The 26235-nt window shown below is 34.2% G+C and overlaps 1 protein-coding gene across 3 annotated transcripts; it reads left to right on the top strand.

Moving 5' to 3' along the window:
- LOC132543493 (neo-calmodulin-like) lies at positions 1–25901 on the top strand. 3 transcript variants are annotated; one of them, XM_060206999.1, is made up of 5 exons: positions 2–542; positions 4534–4564; positions 16383–16526; positions 20768–21013; positions 22234–25901. In XM_060206999.1, the coding sequence occupies exons 1-5, from the start codon at positions 441–443 to the stop codon at positions 22272–22274; spliced, it is 564 nt and encodes a 187-aa protein (XP_060062982.1). In that variant the 5' UTR covers positions 2–440; the 3' UTR covers positions 22275–25901. The 3 variants fall into 3 exon arrangements, with proteins under 3 accessions (XP_060062983.1, XP_060062982.1, XP_060062984.1); XM_060207000.1 differs by lacking the exon at positions 4534–4564 and having other exon boundaries at positions 1–542; XM_060207001.1 differs by lacking the exons at positions 2–542; positions 4534–4564 and adding an exon at positions 5701–5784.
- The last annotated feature ends 334 nt before the right edge of the window (positions 25902–26235 follow it).

The raw sequence follows: 26235 nt of genomic DNA, 5'->3' as shown, positions 1-26235 counted from the left end.
ACCCGCCTCACTTTTTTTACGACCAGATGTTGAACCACTATTAATGTTCCTTTTGCGGATAAAACTCGTCTATAGAGATTTTACCCAATGACCGACACTTTTATATTTTTCGGGAACGATTCGTCTAGGTGGTTTTCGATGGTGTTTCGGGAAAGCTGATTTACAATTTGTATACAGAGGTGATGCGTATTGGATATGTAATATATATATATGTATATATATATCTGTCATCGTCCCTGTGTATTCGATAGACATGATATCTATTCGTCACAGAAAGTACTGTTACTGCAGCGAGACAATATGCGAGGACTCGGCGGTGTGAATGTAGCAGATGTAACTACAAGTAGAACTTATCTCATCTTGGATTTATCAAACTTATCAGTCTGACAAAGAGTCAGGAACATCATTGATCCGTCAAAGTGGGACAGCCGGGAATTAAAATGTCCAAAAACGACTCAGAATCTTCCGAGTTGGATCTTAGGATTATTATCACAAAGTTGTCGAAGCAATGCAGACGGGACTCCAATGGAGACCTGATACCGGTGAGCGAACGTCCAAGTGACACGAAATACACGCGCGGCTTCTCTCGACGTCCAAACATCTGATGTGTGTTGGACGTGGGAGGGACAGCCAGTTTGACTGAATCCTTTGTATCTTTAGTATTGTATGGTTTGTAGTACGTTGCCCTAGGTAATGAACATGCTGTCTGAGATTCACACTTCATGTTGTGACTTTGAGTTTGGCGTGAATGGGTAACCTTCTTCATACTGTACACTGTATCCTGGATACTAAGATTCATGTTTTGTAAATGTATGTGCTATTTTTCCTATGGATTTTAAGTATACGGAACATAAAATATATAATATCACTAGCCGACATATGGTAGTTGTGATGCGATGATATTTTAGTTACAGATTTAGATCAAATGCAAAAGATGTTTCAAATCTTTCGAAAATAACGAAAAGTATGATAAAACTTATCCTTTTGGTATAAGCGAATAAAAACTAACAGACTGTTCCATTCACGAACAATTTTACATTAACATAGCTTCAAATGAAATCTCATGTGGAAAATATTTTGTTTTTTTGTATGCATGTTTTGTTTTTCTTTTTCGTTTGGATTTTTGTTTTTTGCTTTTGTTTGTCTGCTTGTTTGGTGTTTTTTTCCCTTTTTTTCTTTATTTTTTTTCTAGTGAAAGGTTGATTTGTTAAAGCACGTATCAATTGAATAACCTGCTAGCAGTTGAACTTGGATCATTACATATGATCCAAACAGATAAGATATATTTATATAGCTACCATATATTGTATTCAGATGTGCCCTATATGTTTCTAAAGTATTTGTAAATTACACCTCACGCGTGTGTCAATGGCCATCAGGAGTCCGGGACTAACATCACAACCCTGCGGAAAAGCAATGTACGGCGTGTAGAAACATTTATATATACCAGCTTATCGATATAAGTACTCCGGCACTTCAATGTGTATGGTTTGATGTGTACATTATCTCAGTACAAAAGACATATACATAACACTACCGAATATCTACAGTAAATTGCAATTGAATTTACAGTCCCATGTGGAGTCGCAATCTCGTTGAAATCGTTTCACGAAAAGACATATATTATGCAGTTCTTGATAATGTTTCGTATTTCGTAGGAATGCTGTCTCCCCCGGAAACACCATTGCGATTTAAATTACATTGGTATTCTTATCGTATGTGTTTGGATGATGCTGTAGAGCACTTTGAGTTTAAAACGACAAAAATGTGTGTGCCTTTTTTTACATTGTTTCTAGAAATTTATTTTTGTTTCCAAAATGTACAATTTAACTTGCAAATTATTTTAAAGTACTGACTACTCCTGATCAATTCTTTCTTCCTCACTGCTGGTATTAAATGAAAATTGATTTTATTTGGCATTTGAAATTATCTGCCTGAAGAAAATTTATCATTGACGGTACTGCTGGCTGCAAAATCAGTGGGCCCCTGCTTGTTGGTATGCAGTAGTAAATTTTGTGTTTGAATATTCAAGAGATCTGTATCTAATTTTTTGTGAATGAATGGATTTTATGTCCATATATGGTGAATTATTATGTATTTGATAAATTGTCACTCCCATTGTCTGCTTTATTGAAAGTGCGACGTCAAAGAAACAAAATGGATATAGATCTGAATTACGCTATTTATATGACGTTGATCATAGCACTTACTGTACGGTATGAATGCTAGGGATTTATTTACCCAATCGCATGGTGATACACATTCAAAGAAGCATAATAGCTTTAATCAATTAATGTCTTTCTTGAGAATATCTAAAGGAAGGAATTTTGGTTCGTCATGATAGCAACAGCTGGTTATTGAATTCCAAATACTGTAAAGAGAAGATCACATTTCGCGGAGTTTTCGAAGAATACTAATTCGATTCGATTCCATTGATAAATTGTATAGAGGAAATACAGTTGTGATATTAATTCATGTTGATTGTATATGTAAATGTTTATGGTTTCGTGAGCACATGAATTTATGGATAAAGAATATCAACAGAATCATCGAAAATAAATCCTCACGAAAATTAATTATTGAAAAGTAGGAAAAAATATTGTGATAAATGTCATCAAAAAGAGAGAAACTAGATGTCATTGTCTATATTGGTCGATTGTCAACTATCAGATTTTGAAATCACATAACAAAAGCTCTGTCGAGTTTCTTTCAGATTGGACAAAAGACACACAACCGAACAGAACGTTATGATAATTTTGAGTTAGATACAGTTGACCATACAGCTGTTTCCTCAGTGATGCCAAGTAACTTAATTTTGAAGCATAGGAAGCGATTGTGGAAAATCAAAAACAAATTAAGATTAATTTTCTTATAATCAGCCGAAAATTGTAAAAAATTAAATATAAGCATTGGAATATTGCAATTGTCTTTCTATGGCATCATGTCGACTGGTAAGGGCAGCTTCATCATGAAGCCCATTTGGATTTGCTCTTTATTCTGTTGGCATTCATTTCCCTATGAATGACAATTAGTAACAGTTCAACGCTTACGTAGTTACGATGTGAAAACCAATACTTAAGATATTTTTTTATTTTGTGAAAAGTGGTTATGTTACTATTTATGTATTAACATCCTCGTGCTGAAATGTCGTGAAACACTAATATGCCAATCAAAGTAGACACTATAAACAAATAAAGCGAGCAGACGTAGCATTAAAGCGATCAGAAAATTCGCCAAAATTACACCTTTGGTGCACTGCCACATCTTTGCGTGATGTTCGTCAAGTAATACATAGAATAGTTATGTATTTTCCATAATTTGTCTTTAGGAGAAACTTGCAAAGTCGACGCTAACGAACTTTTTATAGTGTAGATATTTTTGTAAGAAGTCAATTTCGTTCTCGACATTGCATGACAAAGTCGGATTGCTTGACGCTTTGTGTCAAATGAATGCAATTTTGTCGAAAAGTCAGTACAAAATATAAGTAATTTCTTATTGATGATGTGTCAAGTCTTTGATTGGCAGACAGTGTTGTTGAAAGCGTTATCATGCGAGCAGATGACATACTGTGTGAAATCCATTAACACTGATGACGTAGGACGTTGTTGTCTACACTACATCTGGTTATACAATACGTAGGTTCCTGGATCTAATTAATTGGTCCAAATGTCAGTGTATATTTGTCCAGTATCATATTTGCTCGGATCCGGTGGGTCGCTATCGGATGTAAGCGTTACATGTACTCGAAAGGTCAATGTAGTGCAGAGACCCTGGGTTATCGGTCCAGTATAGACCGTAGTACCTTGACGTTCCTTGGTTCGGTTTAGAAGACTTGCCTATCTTTTTCACACGCTTACTTTTTTAGTAGACAAACATTTAATAAAACAATTCATCTTGTGTAACTAGTACAATTATTTCCCGGATTTTTCAAGAAATGTTAGCAACTCAATTCACTTTAGACCTCTATCATGATCAACAATACTTATATAATTTTCAGCATTTTTGTTGTTGTCATAATTCATTAAATTCTATCGTTGCATTTGATGCGAATTCATTCTTTGCCAAAACATATATTCACAAGATATGCGATGCTATATATTTATTACTGAATTCGCTGTATGTTTGGCTTAAATGAAATAAACAACATTTATGTTGAAGTGAGATATATTTTTTTCCTTTTTATCTGGAGATAAAAGCTTTTACTGGAGTGAGATATCATTGTCTCATTGCAGTGGTGCGCCCTGTAAGCGCTGAAATAACGTTATAGCAGGTATACGAGTTTTTTCCCTTCAGGAAAAGATAGGGGTGATCTCAGAACCCAGATAAAGATTATTAAGTTGACAATCCATTGGCAAGCCTCGTGTTGTCAGTTTAAGAAATCACTTGCCTCTGATGGAGATGACCCTGTAACACCTTTAAGGCGATGATAGAATCTTTAACGTTACATTGTATTTTAATTCATTTATTTTGAAAAAAAATACTTTGCTTCAGTTATGTTTAATATGCTTCTTACATCCTTTCTTTACTTTTTAGCTGAGCCAGCTGACAGAGGATAAAGTTCATGGTATGTATATCAAAGAAAACGTTTTGTACAATAAACCCTCTCTATACTGCCAACAAATTTAATTAAGGGGATTCAGGAAAGTCAAAAAAGAACAATAGCAACAGCAGAGCATTTGCTATATATAAATGACTGGCATTGCAGCGAGGTTTTACTGTTTGTAAACAAGAGATACTACATTTTGTATATTAGAATTGTATTATAATAGTGATATGTCTAAAACGGGTGACATTATAACGGGTTCCTCTGTGTAACGCCGAGAAGTACGTTTGTACTATTAAGGGCTTTTACTTATATAGTTTTACAACATTACTCTACAGTACAATATTCGAGGAGAATTTACTTTATTTGCAAGTATAATCCCTTTGAGCTGGTCTAAGCTTGGCAACCGGCAAGTTTTATCCTCGAGAAATTAAGTTTCTTCATGGAATGCAGAGAAACTTTTTAAAGATCCTATATTTCATATCGATGAGGGACATTACAACATACTTTTGCAATATGTAAGCAAGTGGCACTTTAGAGGGTTTCAGTTTTTATATATATACATTGCTTGATATTTGTTTAGTGTGTTGGATTTTTGAATTCGTTTGTATGAATTAATTACAAATCAAAAACAAATTTGGACATTTGAAGTCATTGAACAAAACTGTAAACTATGACGCATTTAACACCCACGCTACAATCACATTGCTTTTCACATTTTTGGTATTTGCTATATAACACAAATAAGTAAAAAGAATGAAAAATAAATGTTTTGACAGCTCTTAATAAACAATGCAAAAACCGCATAAACAGACTTGCGAAATTCTATTTGTGATACGCTGTCTCTCAGTGATAGTTTTAAGAATAACACACCAAGATTTCAGTGGTGATGTGATCATTTTCTATCTGCCACTCTCTTCTCTGTTTGATGGATTGGTGGTAGATTTCTTGGCTCTACAGCGCCATTACACATACAGGCATGAAAGTCGTTACATCAAAGACACAATGGCTAACTAATTATGCAGAGTTGTATATACGCTCCTGTTCTCTGCTTCTGAGGCTATAGTTCACTTCTACACAGCGGATTGAAAACCAATGTGCGCTCTAGAACCAAAGTTGCTATGTTAGGTTTCAAATCTTTCTCTCTATTTTGAGGCAACAGGGATTCATATGTCTTTATTCATTTTGTCCATGTGTTACTTGGAATAAACAAACAACCATGTTTCGAGTGGATCCACAAGGTAAGAATATAATTGCACACATTCATTTTTTTCTGTACCAGTAACCAGATCTTTATCTTGCTTTCAAATCAATATATATATACAAGTGATTTGCAAAAACACATTTTGAATTTTGCAGTCTGGCATTTTTTTTTTTTTTTAATTCTGTTTTTTTTTTAAATTCTTCACAGAGTTCAAACTTTGATGTTCTTAGAGTCGATATTTATATCCTTAATTTAAAAAGTAAATTCTTAATTTACTGACTTGATATGAAAATGTATCTGAAACTGGAAATTTCACAATTATATTCCGCAATATAAATCTGAGTCTAGACTCTATGTCGACAATACCTACTTTAACCAAGTTTTCTATTACTGACTAGAATGCCTTCCATAGATTTCTCCCTATGTTTTTGCTATTTTTAGGTACACTCTTAGTACTAACAAGCCTGATATTGTTCCTCTAACCATTCAATGGTGAACCCATACCGTTTGACATACTGTTGCAATTGTAAACCGGAAGCGGATTCTTACACGCAAAGGGATAATTGCTTTGCACAACAACAGTCAGTGGTTGTTTCACACTGACAAATGAACATTAATATCCATTCATGCATTAAAATGTTGCATCATTATAAATGTAAACGGTCAGTTTTGTGGATGGTACATGCATCATAAACACATTTGTATAACATACGTAATTATAACATTTATACATACTGTACACAATTAACTGCCGGTTTCTTTGATCAATAGAATATTGGTTCGGTCGGTTTATTGACGTAATATTGTGTTAAATTTTACAGGTTGAAGCTCTTTATTTTTTAAGTGTTGCGTTTCAGAAAGGGCTATGTAGTATGAAATCTTCCAAACATGAAGAGGCAATATATGAAAAAACGACGGTACAATGCAGTAAAAATCAGCATATGAAAAAAGTGATAAACATAAATGTATTAAAAAAAGATCTATCGCCGAGAGAAGCCGTCTGCTATTATTTGAATTCTTTAAAAGAATATAAGAAATAACTGGCCAACAATAGATTGTGGATATAGTATAAAACGAGTAACGCTGTGATATTGCTTATATTATAACACATCATCCAATTAGGTCGCTCATAGTATTGTACGCAATCTCTGTACTATTCAACTATACTCATTCATATAACGCTTAAGAATGGAAATAGTTTTGACAATTAAAAGCAATTAAAAGTAATCAAGTAATTTATTTTTATTTTGAATTGATTTTGAGGTATACACCTATAGTCCTAGAAGGATAAAACAGATGTATTATGCAAAACAATTGACAAACCATGCAACCAAATTTATTACGCTTCCCGTGTAATGTACTGATGTAAGTATAATTATACAAATAACGTTTCAATTATTCTGTTTGATGTATTAATTGATGGCAAATCCACCGCCCCACAATGAAATGATAAAATCAGATTTTTAAACTAATGATAAATCTTATCAAAACGTTACACCATAAATTATTATATACTCTACAATTAAAATATTTGTTTTCCACATTAATCATGGAATATTAAATTTCTTTTTCCCTCTACTTTGTGTTGTGACCGAGGATCAAATAGATCAACTGAAACAATAGGGAACTACCGTCAACTCCTCCACATTTTCCTTCGCATTACGTTTCTACTTTGTAAGCAATGCTTTTTTCGTTATGCACCTGCTAATGCTTGTTTATTGCTTTGTAAATACAGTTGAAATGCACATACCTAATCGATTTATTGTACTAATGAACCATATGACGTCAGTGTTTATAATGTAAAGGGTTCAACAAGAAACTAACAAACGAATAGCTACTTTTAAATTTAGAAAAAAAACCCATTCCAGCCATGAAATTGCACTTAACAGCTGATTTCACACTTCTAGGGCTCGTCAGTGGTGCTTGGGGCCTCAAGTGTTGAAATCTAGGCGGCCACTGAGAAAACTCAAATTTGTCGACACAGATGCCGGCATATAGATAGAAAAATTCTTTGAATTGATTTATCAAGTATGACACAACAAATATGTTCATCAAAGTAGTGCAGATCTTGTCTATTATATCTGGTATGTGTTGGACTAGTCAATCTAAAATAGTCCTATCACATTCTTCTTCTGACCTATCTATCTCATACCAAACCTAACAGATATATCTGATATCTACAAGTGATCAGTATTTAAAGATGGTCGGTTTTCAAACTAGGTCTTATAAGTTGCTATTGTCAGCAACATTAAAGGCGATATGTACCGCAGTCATTTGTGATGACATATATTACATTAATTATGATGTTAAATATGTTGATAATATTTAATGACTTCCTTTTAATTATCATTAATGTTTTCCGTAAATGACAGAATATGTATGATTTCTACCATTTTATGATATCTTCTGATAAGAATAATTTGATAAGACTATTTTCATTCCTGAATTAGGAGAAAAAAACAAATAAACAAAGAAATACGAAATGTAAACGAAAACTATATGATAGAAAACCCACTTATTCAACCTTCACTTCATTTACGTCGGAACATAAAAATCTGCGAATTTCAAAATGCGGTGACTTGAAAGAACCTCGCTTAAGAACTTGAAATCCTTATCACTGGGAAAGTCACACCGTCACTAATGATTCACTGCAGTGATGATAAATGAGTTACTAATCAGCGGTAAAACACAGTGATGAAACATGCCTTCGAACAACACTATAGGTTCTAATTCTTTGGCATGATGTAGCAGCGCACAGAAATCGAAGGATCGTATTTTAGCTACATGTTCGATAAAATATAACTTTCTATACGAAAAAGAATGTTGTCGATGCTTTTAGTCATTTTGCTTGATTTTTATTATTTTTCCCTATGAGATATTAGATTGCAAGTACTTGTTGCTCGTTAGTATACCTGTTGGCTTCGTTGTTGTATATCATATTAGAAATGGGAGTAACATTTCTAATTTTGATTGACCAGGATTTACATGACGGGTATCGTAGATGAAGTAGAAGACGCGTACTCTTCAGGAACATCCGATCCTATTTTTAAGGAGTCGCCTTGTAAATCTTTTGGTCATAACTTCCTTTAGTTTTATTAAATATTTTTTTGAATATTGATTATGTTGACATGTTGGTATTCTCTTATTATTTTCGTTTATAAAATGTCAAGATATTTGAAAATACTTCAGTGCAATAAACAGCAAACCCAAACACAGCATACCAGAGCATAAACACAAACAGTTTACAACGAAGAATAAACAAAGTATACTGTATAGTTCAGTGTATACTGAATCATTACTTATCAGAATCAAATGGCTCACATGACAGAACAAAATTACAAATCGTCGTTGAAAGGAGTACACAAAAATTAGGACCTCAAACGTATGTTAAGCGTTATAAATAACACCTGTTCTAAGTTGAATTCAAGTATAGCCACGTTTCTTTAAAAAGTGCTCAATGTTTATTGAAAAGGAAACACCAGTGGAATAAGCAAAAATATATGATATTTAATATCTGTTCAAGAATATTGATATTGAACTTATTAGATAACGAAAACGCCTAAAGACCTGCTCTAGAGCAGTTTTAATTATCCTTGACAACAATACATCAAACATAAGTGGAAGCAGATGAATGTGAAAATATTCTTATACACGCTACTAGTTACACCTCTTCTTCTGTCATAAAATTCTGTGTACTCTGTAGCTATGCGAGATTGAATGCTGGTGATGTAAGGACGCTCACATCGGCCGAACAGTTTTAAACAGTCCTTTAAATCTGCAACCTGCAACTCATCAACATTCATTTTGTTGTAATGATAAGACTACCTACTTACATTTAACATTTTCCTATCTACATCATGCTGAATATTTCTACTCGAATACTCAAATTAGTACAGTGTATGAACTACTTGAATACACAAATTAGTACAGTGTATGTACTACTCAAATGAACAAATTAGTACAGTGTATGTACTACTTCAATATGCAAATTAGTACAGTGTATGTACTACTCAAATGAACAAATTAGAACAGTGTATGTACTACTTCAATATGCAAATTAGTACAGTGTATGAATTACTCCAATATGCAAATTAGTACAATGTATGAACTATTCCAATAAACAAATTAGTACAGTGTATGTACTACTCCAATAAACAAATTAGTACAATGTATGTACTACTCCAATATGCAATTAGTACAATGTATGTACTACTCGAATATGCAAATCAGTACAGTGTATGTATCTTGCTAATGCGGTCCTATTTTGCCCTGGTTTTACTGAATTTGATATTAGATTACAATTAAGCTGACAGGTTGTTTTTTCTTGTTGTTGTTATAGTATTGAAGACGTTAAAACGTTGCTCCTGTCCTCTCTTCTCTTCTCATATACTCTCTGAGAGATTTGCCTATACGTCATGGTTAGTACTTTCTATATGTGTGTTCCTGCACTAGTATATCCTTGCCCGGTATGTTTTTATAACGTCACCAGCCTTCTTGCCTGTCAGTCTAATATATGATGACGATGTTCATATCCGCCATCTGGTGTGGGCCAGGAGCTGCTAGTCCGCATCGAAAAATGTGTACCGTTCTTGTTATTACCTGGAACACAGTACATATGTTCATGTGTCAAGTAGTCGATTCGTGTTGTCTAACATACAGATATATACAACGGTAAAGTAACTACTGACTCAGTGGTAGCCAGAGCCAAATGCCAGGACAAGGAAGCAATGTTATAATTGATACAAGTACTGATTTCACGATCAAAACAATAATATATACTACGTCTCTTCTCGTGGCAATAAAACCAAGCGTCAGATTTACCAAATTACAACATGAATTATGAAACCACTTTCATAGATACATAAATGTCGTCATACTTGGTTATCGAAGTCAGTATTAATGATTTGATCATCACACATGCTAGCCAACAAGCCAAAATAGATATTTGTAAACAGTTTAGTACAACATAACTTAATTTTACGTGCGACGTGTGAGATGAACCAATATGACCTTCCTCAGACAAGTATAACAAGATATCACGCGTCATATCAGCATGAAATAATCGCAAAATGACAGCAAAAATGATTTATTCAACTTAATGTAAGTATATATAAACACCATGTTTTACGACCGTTTGGCAATGGATAAGCAAATCGTTATGATTCATTTTTAGATATTTAGTAGTTGGAGTAAAAGTTTGCAAGAGTATAAACGGCCCCTTCGTTTCGATTCAAGATTGATCTTTTAAGTTATGAGACCATTTTCTTCATCAAAAGTTGGAATATACGTCGATGAAAGTCTAAGGCTTAAATAATATCTGTCACATTATTTCTAATTGATTTAAACAATTATGTTATATCGAGCAATTTAAAACGATACCAACTCAAACCAAATCCTATATTTTCAATTCTCTGTATCATTATTAGCTAGAGTTGTCGGTACATGTATGAGTGTGTGTGTATATATATATATAAGTGGAACTTATACATATTGTACGTTTTCACTATCTATGATTTCCCAATGTTCCTGATTGTAATATCACCAGTTTACCTTGCATACGTAATATCACATACAGTGTAGATATAAATTTCGCTAATCCCCCTGAGATATCAGGTTTTAAGGTAGTCTGACCCATAAGATTTTACGGGATCAAACTAAATGACTTCTTTGACAATGACAATAAGCACAAATGTTATCACATTACTTTTACTACCAGGGTCACATATAGATATATACTTATGAACTGCTGAGCCCTTATAAAACATAATACATATGATACAAATATATTTGACGTGCATAATGAAATTACAAAATTACATGTATGATAGATTATACTGCTGGCACTGGCGTGAAATGACATTGTAGTTGAAGTACAGTTCCAAGAATTCCGTGTAGCGACACCCAGTAGGTCCCGTACCCCGCTATTACATATATTCATCTCTCAGTACCGTGTTTCTCCAGAGCAACACAGATGTTTCTACCAGTCAATGCGTATGTCTGACAGTATTGTAATATAATGCTACCTTGTCCTTTATTTGCACCACTCTATTATACAACAATACACCTAAGTTTCGCTTCAAAAAAGACAAACTTAGCCTAACCTCAGGCCGGCTTTTTCAGTATTTAGCAATTCAATTCTATTTAGAATCTAAAATATATATTTATTAAGATAAAACAAAAAGAACGCTGTAAAGTACTTTTATTTCGAATCATGACCCTTAATCTTCTGTATGATCGCTTATAATCATGATCTTTGGCTTCTAAGTCGTACGACATGTACAATACCAACATCTGTGTTTATACCTCTTTTGAGCGAAAATCGTGTTTCTCTATCCTTATCTAATATACTGGTTTTATAAACATTAATTGATATACAAATTACGCTTCGTCTTGTAATTAGGAAGGAAACATTAAAACGCCAAGATGAAATGTAAACTTCAAAACATTATATAGGTAGAACGTTATATAAAACAAAACGGATTACCATGCCCTGTAAAGTATGACGTTACAGAAGGGTCGATCGACATTAAAATTTAAACTAAAGTTGTGCTTTACACGTAGGTTTCGCTTGTCTTAATGATTTAACGAAAAGTGTTTGGATTCATGTTAAGCGCCAAACAAACATTTGTAAAGAATTACCAAACAAATAATTGATTCCTAAGTATATCCTTCGTTTGTATATATTTGATGACGCAAGCACAAATTGACTCCTACTATTTTCTTTTGTTGTTTAGAAGTTGGCTCCTGTTAAGACCACCATCGAAGTCATCTATACATTTCTGTATAATTGCATGTTTTTCATTTGTTCTTACTTTAAGATGATTGCAAAAAAACAATTTTTTTTCGTACGTTATGATAGGTAGAACTTTCCAAAGAAAAGTCAATTCTTATTACAAAATGTAAGGTCAAGTTTCACCTTTCCCACTTTTCGTTCGTAAGAAAGCATCTTTTCCTTCCTTCACGTTTTTTTTTTTTTATCATCATTTCTATTCTATCTATTATTATGTTTTTTCTTCGTATTTTCGATAACAAGAAAATATCACCTACATGTAAACATAATCGTAATCAAAACTCGAATCGGAGATTCATGAAAAAAACCAAGAAGAATAAGACCAGATGTTCTAGAAGAGTAAACGTCTTCTGCTTCATCGACGCCATCCGCCATGTTAATATTGGTCAATCCAAACAGGCAATGTCACGTTCTCAAATGAGAACAAGATATACAGCTACACCAACAGGCAAACTAACGAGCATTAAACATGCCCAGCTTCATATCGCACAATGAAAAAATGATATTTATCCATGAGATCGAAAGATAAATTACATGTGTAAAAAGTAAGACGCATTTCGTATGGAAAAGTTTTGAATTTATTTTTCTAAAGAACAAATCAAATCAATATACCAACAAAGAATTATTTGAAGCTAAAATGTCTTAAATCGAGGGCACAGAGGCTAAGACCAGAGGTTTCAAAAGGTTAGCCTGCGTCAACGACGACACCGGCCTTTAAATCTTTGTCTTTCTAATAAGAAAAAGATCTATGACAACGAAACCAATAGGTGACCTAATGTAAGATGTATCTAATTTCAGATTTCAGAGGAAAATAGCAAATTTCTCATTAAGCTGAACATTGTCGTGATAAGACCTATCCATAATCTTCATCGTTCTTTATAACTCGAAATCCCATGTTTTAAATTATTGATATCTATCACATGAATCGTGATATTGTAACCAACTTCTAAAACATTAAAACAACTGTAAACTGTTATAACTATATTGGGTTGTAAAGATCTTATTATCTAGAAAAGGGAAATGCACGGCTAGGGAAAATAAGTGATCACACTAACAATACGGTTTAGTTGACAGCTGTCCCTTTTGCTGGTGTTGTAGTGAAAGAGTCAGACATGTCTTTGCTTTTCGATTCTGGTCCTAACATGTAGACATAATCAATATTGTTCATAATTTAGAAACAAGTAAAGTGAATTTCATATTGTCTTTAGTGAGATCTCAACTTTTTCACGTCATAAAAAGAAAGTTATAATCTTGATACAAGAAGTACATTACATTTCTGGTTTGACACGATCACCAACAAAGTGTTGAAGAAATTGCTCATCCTGCCAAGTATTTCCATGCATCGCATTCTCATGGGACACCTTATGATCTCCTACAAAGTGGTTGAACAGCGACAAGATAGTGTTATGTAACGCAACACTTCGTTTTCTTTTTGTATTTTTTGTAACAACAAGCGAATAATGCCAGAATTAATTGAATAAACGTTGCCGACCAGGGAACGCGTTTTCTGGAATATTTTCAGGCGATGAAGACTTTCATGTTCGTGGCTCTAATTCCGTACATGACAAAACTAGTCGACATGGGATGAAACGACTGAAGTAAAACAATATTGGTTTATCTTTCAATATACGCTTTATTGCGCAATCTCGCAGTTCAGATATTCTTCTTTCATTGCATTTAAAGTGGTTGTCTTAACCTAATACTAGATAATTTTTGCTGTTGCTTTGTGACATTCAGCAATGATAAAGAAATACAAGTATAATGATTGTGTTTTATGTTTTAATATATACATTTCCAGCCGTCCTTAAATGACCATAACTGTTGATAGGGTTTTAGATATAAAACCAAAACCTGTTGTGCCTTTAGGGAGACAACATCCAAGAAAATGAACGTTTACCTCATACAATCAATATCTTAAGTTAGTTTTTGGAAGTCACATGCTGGAATGCCTGATTAAGAAAATAGTTTCATCACTGATACCGACTGTTACTGTAACTATCATTAATTTAGTTTGCGAACGACGCTCTACACTTTGGAATGCAAAACAGGAAGCACTCTGCATTAAAAATCAATACACAATTACGATTTAGCTACAACTTTACAATTTCACTGTGGATTTTATTACTACAGCTGAATTTCGATGAAAATGATGGGAACGTTTTGCATTCTTCATAATGATTTCGTTTGGAAATATTCATTTCCTTATGCGATTTCATTGTTCATTAGTATACCTGTTCCTTTGTTATTAACCGCGTTCTCATTTGGGAACTTGACCAATCGTGTTGGGTAACGTTGACGATGCAGAAGGCGCTTACTATTTCATTTTCCTAGTACGTTTTTGTGTGTTTGTGTGTTTTTATTTCACCTAGGTTTATTAAATGTGACTTTGACTTATCGTTCTATTGGCTGTTTTGTCGGTTTTTCGTTTTTATTTTGAATATCACTTTGGAGCAAGATACTCAATAACGTTTGAATATTGTTTAACATCGTGGGAGGAATGCGGAGTTCCAGAAATGAAAGCCCACAATGGGGTCCCAAACCATTTTTGAAGTTTTTCCGGGGAAGGTAATTCACAAATGAGCAATTGTTTGCACAGGAATCTGACAGAAATGTTTTCCCCGTAATGTTTGATGTTAACGATGTGGTGTTAAAATGTTTTTTGACTAGATCACCGACTAAGTGTTTAGAAAAAACTTTCTGCTAAATAAAACCATACATCAAATACTCTCGGAACACCTATCATCCTTCACTGAGTAGTTGAACATTGGTTAGATAGGGTTATGCAATACAGCACTTCGTTTTTTAACAATTGTCAAAACACGACACTAAGCGAACGACGTTAGCAATAATGACATAAAAAGAGGCGACTAGGGAACGCGTTTTCTGGAACACTTGCCAGAGATGAATGTTTTGTATAGCATTCGTCTAACTACCCAGCATGTCTAAGTAGCTACATTGCCGCGAATCACGATAATTTAATCATCTACATGGGGTGGAGAAATTTATATGTAAAAATATGCTGTTTGCTATTTTCATTTATTTCAGATACTCTGTAATGCGTTTTTGGAATCCCTCCTTGTTTTCTGCTGTGCAATCATAAATATTTCTTCCATTGGTATTGATTTTCTGATGTAAAATCCAAACCATAAAGCAGTTTTATGACTATGTGTTTGAAGTATTAATATACACCTCTAATGTGGGAAATTGAGGAATCAGATGAACGGCATTGGAGTATGTTATGCAATAAGCAATTAGTTTCGACTTCAGTAAAAGTTTGGATTTAGTCCAACAGCGTTTGAATACTACTATAATCCTTAAATTTCCGGTGTCATTATTTTACAGCATTGGAATAGTGTTTTATTCGCAAACCAATGAACCCCGATTCCAGCAAAAAAAACCCAGACAATAATACATAAATAAATAAATCAACAAGAAATTAATATTTGACATAGCGCCTATTATTAGCTCGAGGATAATTTCTCAAAGCCATTCATAAGCCGATAATAACTAAAATGAAGCACGATTGATGACATGCCTAAAAGTTCTTGTCAGAATTACTGTATGCACTGTCTCTAGAGAAGGAATAAGATAACATACAAGATAAAAAAAGCCCAAAACACATTCAAATTATATGTTCGTTATACAATTTTATTTACGTTAACTCACAATTATTTTCAGCCATTCTCATCAAAATCCGTATTTTATTTTGAGATATGAATAATGGTTTGTGTAGACATCTGAATATGGAACTCCTGGTAAGGTCTGCATGTGATTACCTTGAGGACATTTTTTGCACTTGATCTGTATATGTTTTTAATACTTCAACGATATTATTTTTCTGACAGAATACAAAGAGGCATTTAACATGTACGACAAGGACCATGACGGAATCATCTCCACACAGAAGTTGGGTGCGGTACTGCGAGCGCTGGGACATAACCCTACAGAGATCGAGATGCAAGAGATGATTGACGAGATTGATTCTGAAGGTAAGACATGTATTTGGTTCAGTGACGCTTTAATGTTAACTCTGGAGGGACTAGGAATGTAAGAAATACGATGTGGTCGTGAACATTTACTTAGCAGAAACACTGGAGGATTGAAACATCTCCAGGTGGTAAACTGTGTTTAAAAGTAATTATGAAGGTCAAGGCGTATGATCAAAGAATGCTTTCCCTCGTGTAATTAGAAAACTAAAAAAAATGTTTAAACACCGAACATTAACATTGACGGGTGTCATTTATTAAGAAAGCGAATGAATGCAATATGCATGCCCAAGATAGCTGTTACGTAATTTTACTAACGAAACATAAATATAACTAAGATACCCCATTATTGTCAGCTTTTTAAATGCCTGTTTTGACTGGGCTCTCTGGCCCATTATTGTCAGCTTTTTAAATGCCTGTTTTGATTGGACTCTCTGGCCCATTATTGTTAGCTTTTTAAATGCCTGTTTTGATTGGACTCTCTGGCCCATTATTGTCAGCTTTTTAAATGCCTGTTTTGACTGGGCTCTCTGGCCCATCATTGTCAGCTTTTTAAATGCCTGTTTTGACTGGGCTCTCTGGCCCATTATTGTCAGCTTTTTAAATGCTTATTTTGATTGGGCTCTCTGGCCTATTATTGTCAGCTTTTTAAATGCCTGTTTTGATTGGGCTCTCTGGCCCATTATTGTCAGCTTTTTAAATGCCTGTTTTGATTGGGCTCTCTGGCCCATTATTGTCAGCTTTTTAAATGCTTGTTTTGATTGGGCTCTCTGGCCCATTATTGTCAGCTTTTTAAATGCCTGTTTTGATTGGGCTCTCTGGCCCATTATTGTCAGCTTTTTAAATGCTTATTTTGATTGGGCTCTCTGGCCTATTATTGTCAGCTTTTTAAATGCCTGTTTTGATTGGGCTCTCTGGCCCATTATTGTGAGCTTTTTAAATGCCTGTTTTGATTGGGCTCTCTGGCCCATTATTGTCAGCTTTTTAAATGCTTGTTTTGATTGGGCTCTCTGGCCCATTATTGTCAGCTTTTTAAATGCCTGTTTTGATTGGGCTCTCTGGCCCATTATTGTCAGCTTTTTAAATGCTTGTTTTGATTGGGCTCTCTGGCCCATTATTGTCAGCTTTTTAAATGCCTGTTTTGATTGGGCTCTCTGGCCTATTATTGTCAGCTTTTTAAATGCCTATTTTGACTGGGCTCTCTGGCCCATTATTGTCAGCTTTTTAAATGCCTGTTTTGATTGGGCTCTCTGGCCCATTATTGTCAGCTTTTTAAATGCCTGTTTTGATTGGGCTCTCTGGCCCATTATTGTCAGCTTTTTAAATGCCTATTTTGACTGGACTCTCTGGCCCATTATTGTCAGCTTTTTAAATGCCTGTTTTGATTGGACTCTCTGGCCTATTATTGTCAGCTTTTTAAATGCCTATTTTGACTGGACTCTCCAGGTTTGAAACTCACGAGTACGATGAAAGTTTACTCTAATTGTTCTGGTAAACTTACGGGATAGATGTGCTGGAAGGAAGAATCATCTTTTTTGACAGTTGGCGAGATGTTTTGATGATGAAAAAGACATTTGTTATGATTTTCGTTTAGATAACTTCATAACGGGTTTTTATGGTTGTAGACGTGACCGTGGTTTATATCTATAATTATTTGTTATTGTAAGTGCTGGGTTTTTTTCTCTTAGAGGTTTTGAATGGTTGGAATGTTGTGATAATGTAATTTCAATAACAGTAGAGCTGATCGAACTGGATCAATTGGCACGTCTAAATATCTATTGTTCCGGTTCGATTGGATTTCTACCTCACTTTTATATCTGATTCTCCGAATCAAATTACTCACTTGGTTATATAAATTTTTTTCCGGATTCTTAGTCGAAAAAAAATACGGATTATGTTCCGTAAAGAGGATACTTGTATCAATTTCTCAGAGAAATCAAAGTTCAATAACATTGTTCTTTTATATAATTTGAACCTGACAACATATGAGAGATCGCATATTTACCAATCTACATTGTCATTTATTTAAATATGGAGGCATCGATAATGTTTGAAAGTACAAGTTTAATGGACATGTTAAGGGTGTTTAAGACAAAAGGAAATTTCATTTTAAATACGACTAAACAGCAATAATCAGATCTTGTCATCTAACACCTGTCACGGAACAGAACCTGTTAGACAACCCATCAGAATGTCAAAAGTCGGTACACCGTCAATGAAAGAATAATGCAATGAGTAATCAGATAATGTAGGAGATAGAAAAGAGGAAATAGAGGGATTGACTGGAAGAATACGTTCATTTCTCCACATGGCTTCATACTACTCCATAATCAGTATGACTGCCAATTAAGAGAGAAGGGATTATATTGTAAATACGGCTAGACACCAAGTATTCAATATTGATATCTACAATGTGAAACTAGTGTAGGTGCCACCAAAAATACATAATTTCAGATTGATTATAAATTGATAAAAACCCTTGTTTGTTTAACACGTTGATAAGGAGGCAAAAACCTCCAGATTTAATATCATCTTACTTCAATTTTACACTATTGGACAAAACTTAAGGATCATTTATTTGGATATTTGAAACCTGACTATGCGTTTATGTTACCCAGTTAACCTGACATAGATCAGTATTTATAATTTATAAGATAACCATGCTTTAAAAACCGATGGAAACTAACTGCCTTTATGCTACTATGCTAAAAACTGACTGGGCTTTGTAAAGATGTAGTAAAGGTATGGCATTTATATAATTTTTCTTTATTTAAGCCAGACATCTGGTAAGTCGTCACTTCGATTGCAGTGTTCACTCAAATCGGAATATACCGTCTTATTCGAGACGTCAAAATATTCAGATGGGCGTTATTTTCTCGTAGAAAAGCTGTCAAGATCTCATATTCATTTAAGTACCTCTCGTACTGTTAAAGTCTAATAATAACATAAAGTGTTGTGATGGCGTCTCTAGATAGGAGATGCGTCTGTATTATTCATCATGGTTATGACAACATCCAGATCTTTAGATTTTCCGATAACTCCAGCTGGATTTGACTTTTATATTAAAGTATATGTCCAAGTACCTCAGAGTGCACCAATAGTTCGGGAGGAAATTCACAGCTTTTTGGCACTGTTTTGATAAAAAAATTAACGTGAAAATATCCTTTCGCATGTTAAATGTAAAATCGTAATTAAGTGGATTCAAAAATCTGCATTTAGTAACTTGTGCATAGGTTCTTCTCCTATTGACAAACTCTTTACAACACCGTCTCTGGAGCCAGTCTAATGCCCCAGCAATGTAAACCGGTCTATCAGATGTGTTTCTTGTATGTAGTCTCTAAATTTAGAACCGACGCTATTTAGTTTATGAAGTATAAATGTAGAAATAGCTGATATCAATCTAACACGCCAGTTTTCAATGTGCACGAAGTTGGTTATCTTGGTATAATGGTTCAGCTAAGGCATTAGTGTTCTTGGTACACCTATTTCCTTTCAAATTAACTTCAACGACAATTCACCTGATGCATTTTATGCGGGGTAGCTTTAAAACGCATAAACCAGGGTTACTTAACTGCTCATTAATCTATAAAAGAAGTAAAAGTCGGAAAGAAGAATTAATTTGTGTATTACCGTTACATGCTAGTAATCTTAGTAGTAATAATTTTCTAGGACGAAGCATTGAAGCAGTACACGCTATATGGTACACATGTAAATGTTAAGGGGAAGTTTTGCCAGACTCTCATTTAACTTGGAATCATTTCCATGACTTGGCTCTGCTTTGGTTTTTATAAGTGTATTCTGACAGCTTCGTTTTGTCAATGTGCCACAAAACAGTGTTTCACTGTTTGCCTTAATCCCGATTTTCTTTCTAACCAGGTGAAAAACATAAATATAATATGCATGTCTGTTATTTGTCAATTTTAATGGCACTGCTTGAATTATGCAGTGTTTATGAACCACTCCCATCCCATATCTCTATATTTAACACCTCATACACAACTCCACGTACCACTAAATTATTTGCTGTAGTAAAGTTACCGATAACAAAAGACCAATATCTAGAATTGAATCTGAATCTTTTGCAGAGAAAGCAGTATTTACAACAAGTTTGTTCCATGTAATAAAGAGAGAATATTGAAGACATTCGTGTGTCTATTGATAGACAAGAATAAGGAAGCCCATTTAATTTACGAAATGTAGCTACACCTTTAACACAAGAGGATATTTCATTGTTTGAATTTCAGATACCGGTTCTGTTGACTTTGAAAGTTTTCTGGACGTTGTCATGAGTCGTGACATTGATGACGAAGACCACGAAAGGGCGCTGCGTGAGGCCTTTAAAATGTTTGACAGAGACGGGAATGGCTACATAGACGCAGAGGAACTGCGGCTTTGTATGATGAACCTTGGAGAGAAGCTTACACAAGAAGAAGTAGAGGAAATGATACGAGAGGTTGACGTAGACTTTGATGGGAGAATGAATTATGAAGGTACATGTGTTATTATTAGTTTTTCGGATGTCATGTTGACCACGAAAGCAAGAACATACCAACTTGTCATCGTAACCATAATTCAAACTCAATTCAATAAAAAATAATGAAAATAAGCTAAATACAAATTTACAGGGAGACTCCTGGAAAAGTATAAGGAGAAACGACAGGTTGTTCCGGAAAAGTCAACGCCTTTAATATCAATTAAAAACGTAGGTAGGGTATTACATAAATGTACACATATCAACGTCTCCCCATTGTCTTTGTGTCATGATGATCTTTATATAGAATTTGACATAGGTATACCAACGGAAATGTTCGATACACCATAAAACAGAGCAGCATGAGTAGGGGGTCAAAGACCTTCGCCGAACTGGTGTCATTAATCGAAAAGTCAGTGCGTGTAAGAACTATATAAATAGTCAACATACTTGTATATGTTTATGTGATTCTGGTGTTAAATATATATGTAAACAGTATGCCGATCCTGGTACATGTTTATAAAGAAGAGATTGAAAATTGTATCTATATTACATAAAGGTATATTACTGGCTTCGTAGATATTTGTACAGGTCGTTATCCATCAGTTCAGCAACTGATGTTAAGGCCCACTAGCAGCACGCGGAGTAATGAGCTGCACGTGTATCACACAGCTGTGTACTTAGGTATAGAGAAAGCCGTACATGTCACAAAAGATGTATTCGTTATGTTAATACCTACAAGAAATGAGAAAATGTCTCAAATTACATCATGTTTCCTTCGACATTGGATTAACTGTTTTGTTTAATGACAATTTGTTTTGTATTTCTTTAATGTACACGATAAAAGTTTTCTTATTTAAATTGACACCAAGGTTAACATCTCGTATTAACAGGAAATGAGTAAAAATTAATATTTTTTGCTAGAAGAGACATTTTGATTTGAAGTACTTGTTCCATAAAGTTCTTGCACAGCACGCATCTCCCAAGAAAGATGATTTTCTGTCTTTTTAAAATTAATTTGAATATGCAAATTAATTGATATACAATTATCTGCAAACTGATATTAACAATTATGAGAATATAGAAAGCATTTTTTTTCCGGACGAATTTAGAATGTCAATTGCAACGCCCTAAAGCATATATTAACAAAACATGTATTCCCACAAATCCATTCCTTTGTTTCTTTGTTTCTTTGATATGAGAATATAATCTTCAATGCCATATTGTAATTTCTTGCAGAATTCGTCAAGCTGATGTGTACCAAGTATCCGTTGACGTAGTTTCCATGGTGACGTCGATATCAATATGACGATCTCCATCAACAAAAACTTTGCCTCAGGATTGGACGTGTCGCTTGTGATGCGTCATTTGATACGTCATGAGATGGAAATGATAGTCTAGTCCAACTAATATGATGGCGCGGTACATTACAAATATTTTGTGACTGATTAATCTACATCTACTCGTTAACTTACACGGTTCCTTACGGGTCACGTGGTTTTGACAAAACAATCGGATATTGGAAATGTGTGTCCTGAAGCTGTGTGATCGACACAAGCTGCGGAAATGACGATGGCATACTTTTCCATTATCAAATTTAGTACTGACTGACGATTAACGTCTTTACTCAAACTACAACCTTGGGTTTTTCATTGGAAAGTGCGATCTTCTCAATGTGATCAACGCACAGTCTTGGATACCAGAACATGTCATCACGATGAGTCTATGCATAGAAATGAATGGTGTGATATTATGTAAATAGTGATTTATTTGCATGCACCCTAAATAGAGAAACGTGTTTGAGCTAAGAGAAGAAATGGGTAATGGTTGTTTTTGGATACTAGTTCAGATATTTAATTTCATCCACAGTGTAAAATTTTATATGTGCAGGACGTTATCTGATTTGAAGATTTTGGAAATTCAAATAATAATGATGATAATTGTGTTTGTTGGGCTATGGTGTGCAAATTTGTAAATTTCTTCACATCTAGTGTAAAGATTGACATAACTGTGCTGATAACTTGGGTTGCAATGTTGGCGGCACGTTTAGAGACGAATGCGTAAAATGCTGAGAAAGTGACATTTTATTGTTTTGGATGTTTTATGTTAGGTGTTGACAACATTAGCTACCCTTTTACGACAACATTTATGTGTCCATTTCTCTTTTATCCTTCGGGTTGCGTTACTTGTTTGTTTATGGTCCGATGAATAGCCAGGACCACTTTGAGATGGGGGTCTTCTGAACATCATGCGGGAGGCCGTTCGCAAGCTACTAAGATAAATTTGCATAGAGTATCTTGCCCAAGAACACAAAAATGACAATACATCATGACTTGTGTTCTCAACTTCCTGGCCAACACAGCACGCCACTGGTAGGAATATGGCTAGTTATTCTTCATCCTAAGTCAATTAGTGTGAATCTCTAGTGAAATGAAAGTGTGAACTCTGGCAAAAGAGCAGATTTTGTTCATTGTTTCTCAAACTTTATACGCCGTACACACAACTTTGGATCAGGAACGTCAGTTTGATATATGTATTTAGATAGGTGTAGACAGGACCCATGCTCACGCGTCGGTTCCTGTAGGTTAAATGTCAGTATCTAGGTTAACACGGGAAATATTCTGTTCTTTATGACAACCGGTAAGAATGATGGTGGTAGGCGTGAATCAGTGAACTGGCCTCCCATGACTATTTTGTCATGTATTTATTTTTATTCTGAAGAATATCATTGATAATTGATACATTTCAACCACTGGCTGTTAATTTATTATCATATTTGTGGTTTCCTGTTGTCTGTTGATATCCCTTGTTTACTTCAGGAATTCTTTCAACTGTTATCGGTATTTTTTGTATATATATGTATTTATACATGGAATTTATTAACGCCGAGTACATGATGAATTACCCTGTTTTATTGAATGTATGAGAGAAGAAAGCCTGAGTTTATAACGACTGATTTTTTTTGTATATGAATTGCACCAGATAATCACATTTGTATACTTGTTTATATTTCAATCTCTATAACAGCATGCACCGAAATACTGAAAAAAAATCTTAAACACAAACTATTAAAGCTTTGCTCCAATCAGTATTCCTGAAATGAGTCTTGATGTTTCGTTTTAATCTACATTACAAATATTCTGTACAAAACAGAACCGTGCAACAATTATGAAGTGCTAAAATGATATTCAATAACATTGATAGACAGATATGTCTATAATTATTGACTTTGGCCAAGTCTTTAACGTTATCATATCAAACTTCTTTAATATGATGTAAGATAGAGTCTTACCACTGCATTCACACATTCTAATGTGTAAATTCTTGATTGAAAACAAAATTATTGCCATTTTTATCATTTAAGGACTTCTGGATGCACTGAAAGAACATACCATAGCGAGATTTTCCTAGAGACCAAATAATGCCTCATTGATCCGCAGCTCAACCAGGGAGATATCTAAGGTTACGGGTTGTGTCCGGATACTACTGTCAATGTAATAGAATTCTGGACGATACAAAGCAACCAAAATAGAGTACGGAAAACATCATTTCGGAATCTTAAAATTTATTTAGATAAGGATTCTTTTGTATGTGTGTAAATCGAATGAACTGTATGATTTTTAATGACATTTTTCATAAATTATTGTAGGTATTCTGTTCAAATCAGTGTCCATCCGTTAATATGCCTGTATACCGAAAGGTTGCCGGTCAGTATGAGTGTATTATTATCCATGTAACTTGTCCATTTATATTATCCATATTTGATCGTTACTGGGTTTTTTTCTATGTAAAATAGCTACCCATGTCATTTGTTCAATCTTCTCATATCTTATAGCGTGAACATTTTCACGGATATCCTTCAGCTACCTACGTTGTAAACTGGAGTAGAAATATGGTACAGTATGTTGTTACTGTGTGTGGCTTTTCGAATGGAATTACATTTTTATAGTAGCTGTTTTTGTAATCCGACTTCAAAATAGTCTTCATGGTGATAATAACAACGATTATCTTATGCAATGTTCGTGATAATTACAAAGAGAAAAATTATTTATTTCGGTGAATGATAATTTCACTCGCAATTAATTCAATATTTTGTTAATAATCTGTTTTGTTGAATAAAATTGGTATGTTTAATGTTACGGGAAAGAAATCTTCTGGGATACCGACACAAGTCTCATAAATATCCCTTTCAGTGGTGTATAATGAAGGAAACGTTACATTATGTAATTATTTTCCGGATCTTCTAAATTTAGAATTGTTTATACGAAAGAATGTTTGAAATAATTGTATCAAAATCTTGGAATTTCACTTTTTGTATGATATTGGTGGATTAGCTATATCTTGGTGACACGTTGTAATTATCTGGTTTATTTATTGGTGGATCTGTCAATATTTTATGTTAACACTATTAATTCATTATACAATTTGTTTTAAAATTTCATCACTGCATCTTGACTTTGGTCATTCGACACTCCTATAAAAGGAACGAGATAATATAAAACATCTTGGTCTCAATCTTACTTCTAACTCAATGAAGCAAGGATTAGATATAAAAAAGGAGACACGTGAAGGCAACAATAAAGACAGAAATGACCCGGTAGTTTGAAGAAGAAGGCCGCTTCTAATTTTACAATTGTAATAAACTCGTTAATTTCTAAGGCTTTAATGTAGTTGTGTATGTCGAGCTCTGTGTCATGGTCCTGAGCCAATTACCTGAAATAATTATTTTATAATATGGTAATGTTTTATTACATGATTAATTGTTTATAAATAATATATTGTGCTTCCGGTTTTGTCAAATACCAGGTGAGTGTATTCTTACGTTGTCAAATAAGAGTTCCGTATGAGTATCTTTTTTTCTCTCGATGAAATGTATTACATCAACATTAAAATCAGGTATATATAGCTATGTGACTTCTGTATTTTGTTTACAAGAAACAAAAAGAAAATAACAACATGTAAACATACTGATAACAATATTACCTGTTATCTATCCACATCGTGCTTCGTGGCACATAAGTCTTTGACAGAGCTTTCCCGTCTCTCCCGTCTGCCATTGTTCGTACCTCGTTCCAGAATCTCCAGTCTGCTTCATCTCTCTACTTCTCTCCTCCATGTCGTCTTTGGTCGTCCGCTTTTCTGTTTTCTTTCCGAGGCCCATGTTAATGAAACATTGCAGTTCTTGTTCTTCCACATAATAAACCTATTCATTTTCCGTCTGCATTCTTTGTTATCTCCCTG

The sequence above is a fragment of the Ylistrum balloti genome, unplaced genomic scaffold, assembly GCF_031769215.1.
Source record: "Ylistrum balloti isolate Yb309-2 unplaced genomic scaffold, AGI_CSIRO_Ybal_v1 Utg369758, whole genome shotgun sequence".
NCBI lineage: Eukaryota > Metazoa > Mollusca > Bivalvia > Pectinida > Pectinidae > Ylistrum > Ylistrum balloti.
This window is presented reverse-complemented; position numbering and strand designations above follow the sequence as displayed.

Bases quoted from the DNA above. Each gene is read 5' to 3' on its own strand.
- LOC132543493 (XM_060206999.1), top strand. From the start codon at position 441: ATGTCCAAAAACGACTCAGAATCTTCCGAGTTGGATCTTAGGATTATT. The intron at 543-4,533 runs GTGAGCGAACGT...TTTACTTTTTAG, and splicing joins CCAATGGAGACCTGATACCG to CTGAGCCAGCTGACAGAGGA. The intron at 4,565-16,382 runs GTATGTATATCA...TTTTTCTGACAG, and splicing joins GACAGAGGATAAAGTTCATG to AATACAAAGAGGCATTTAAC.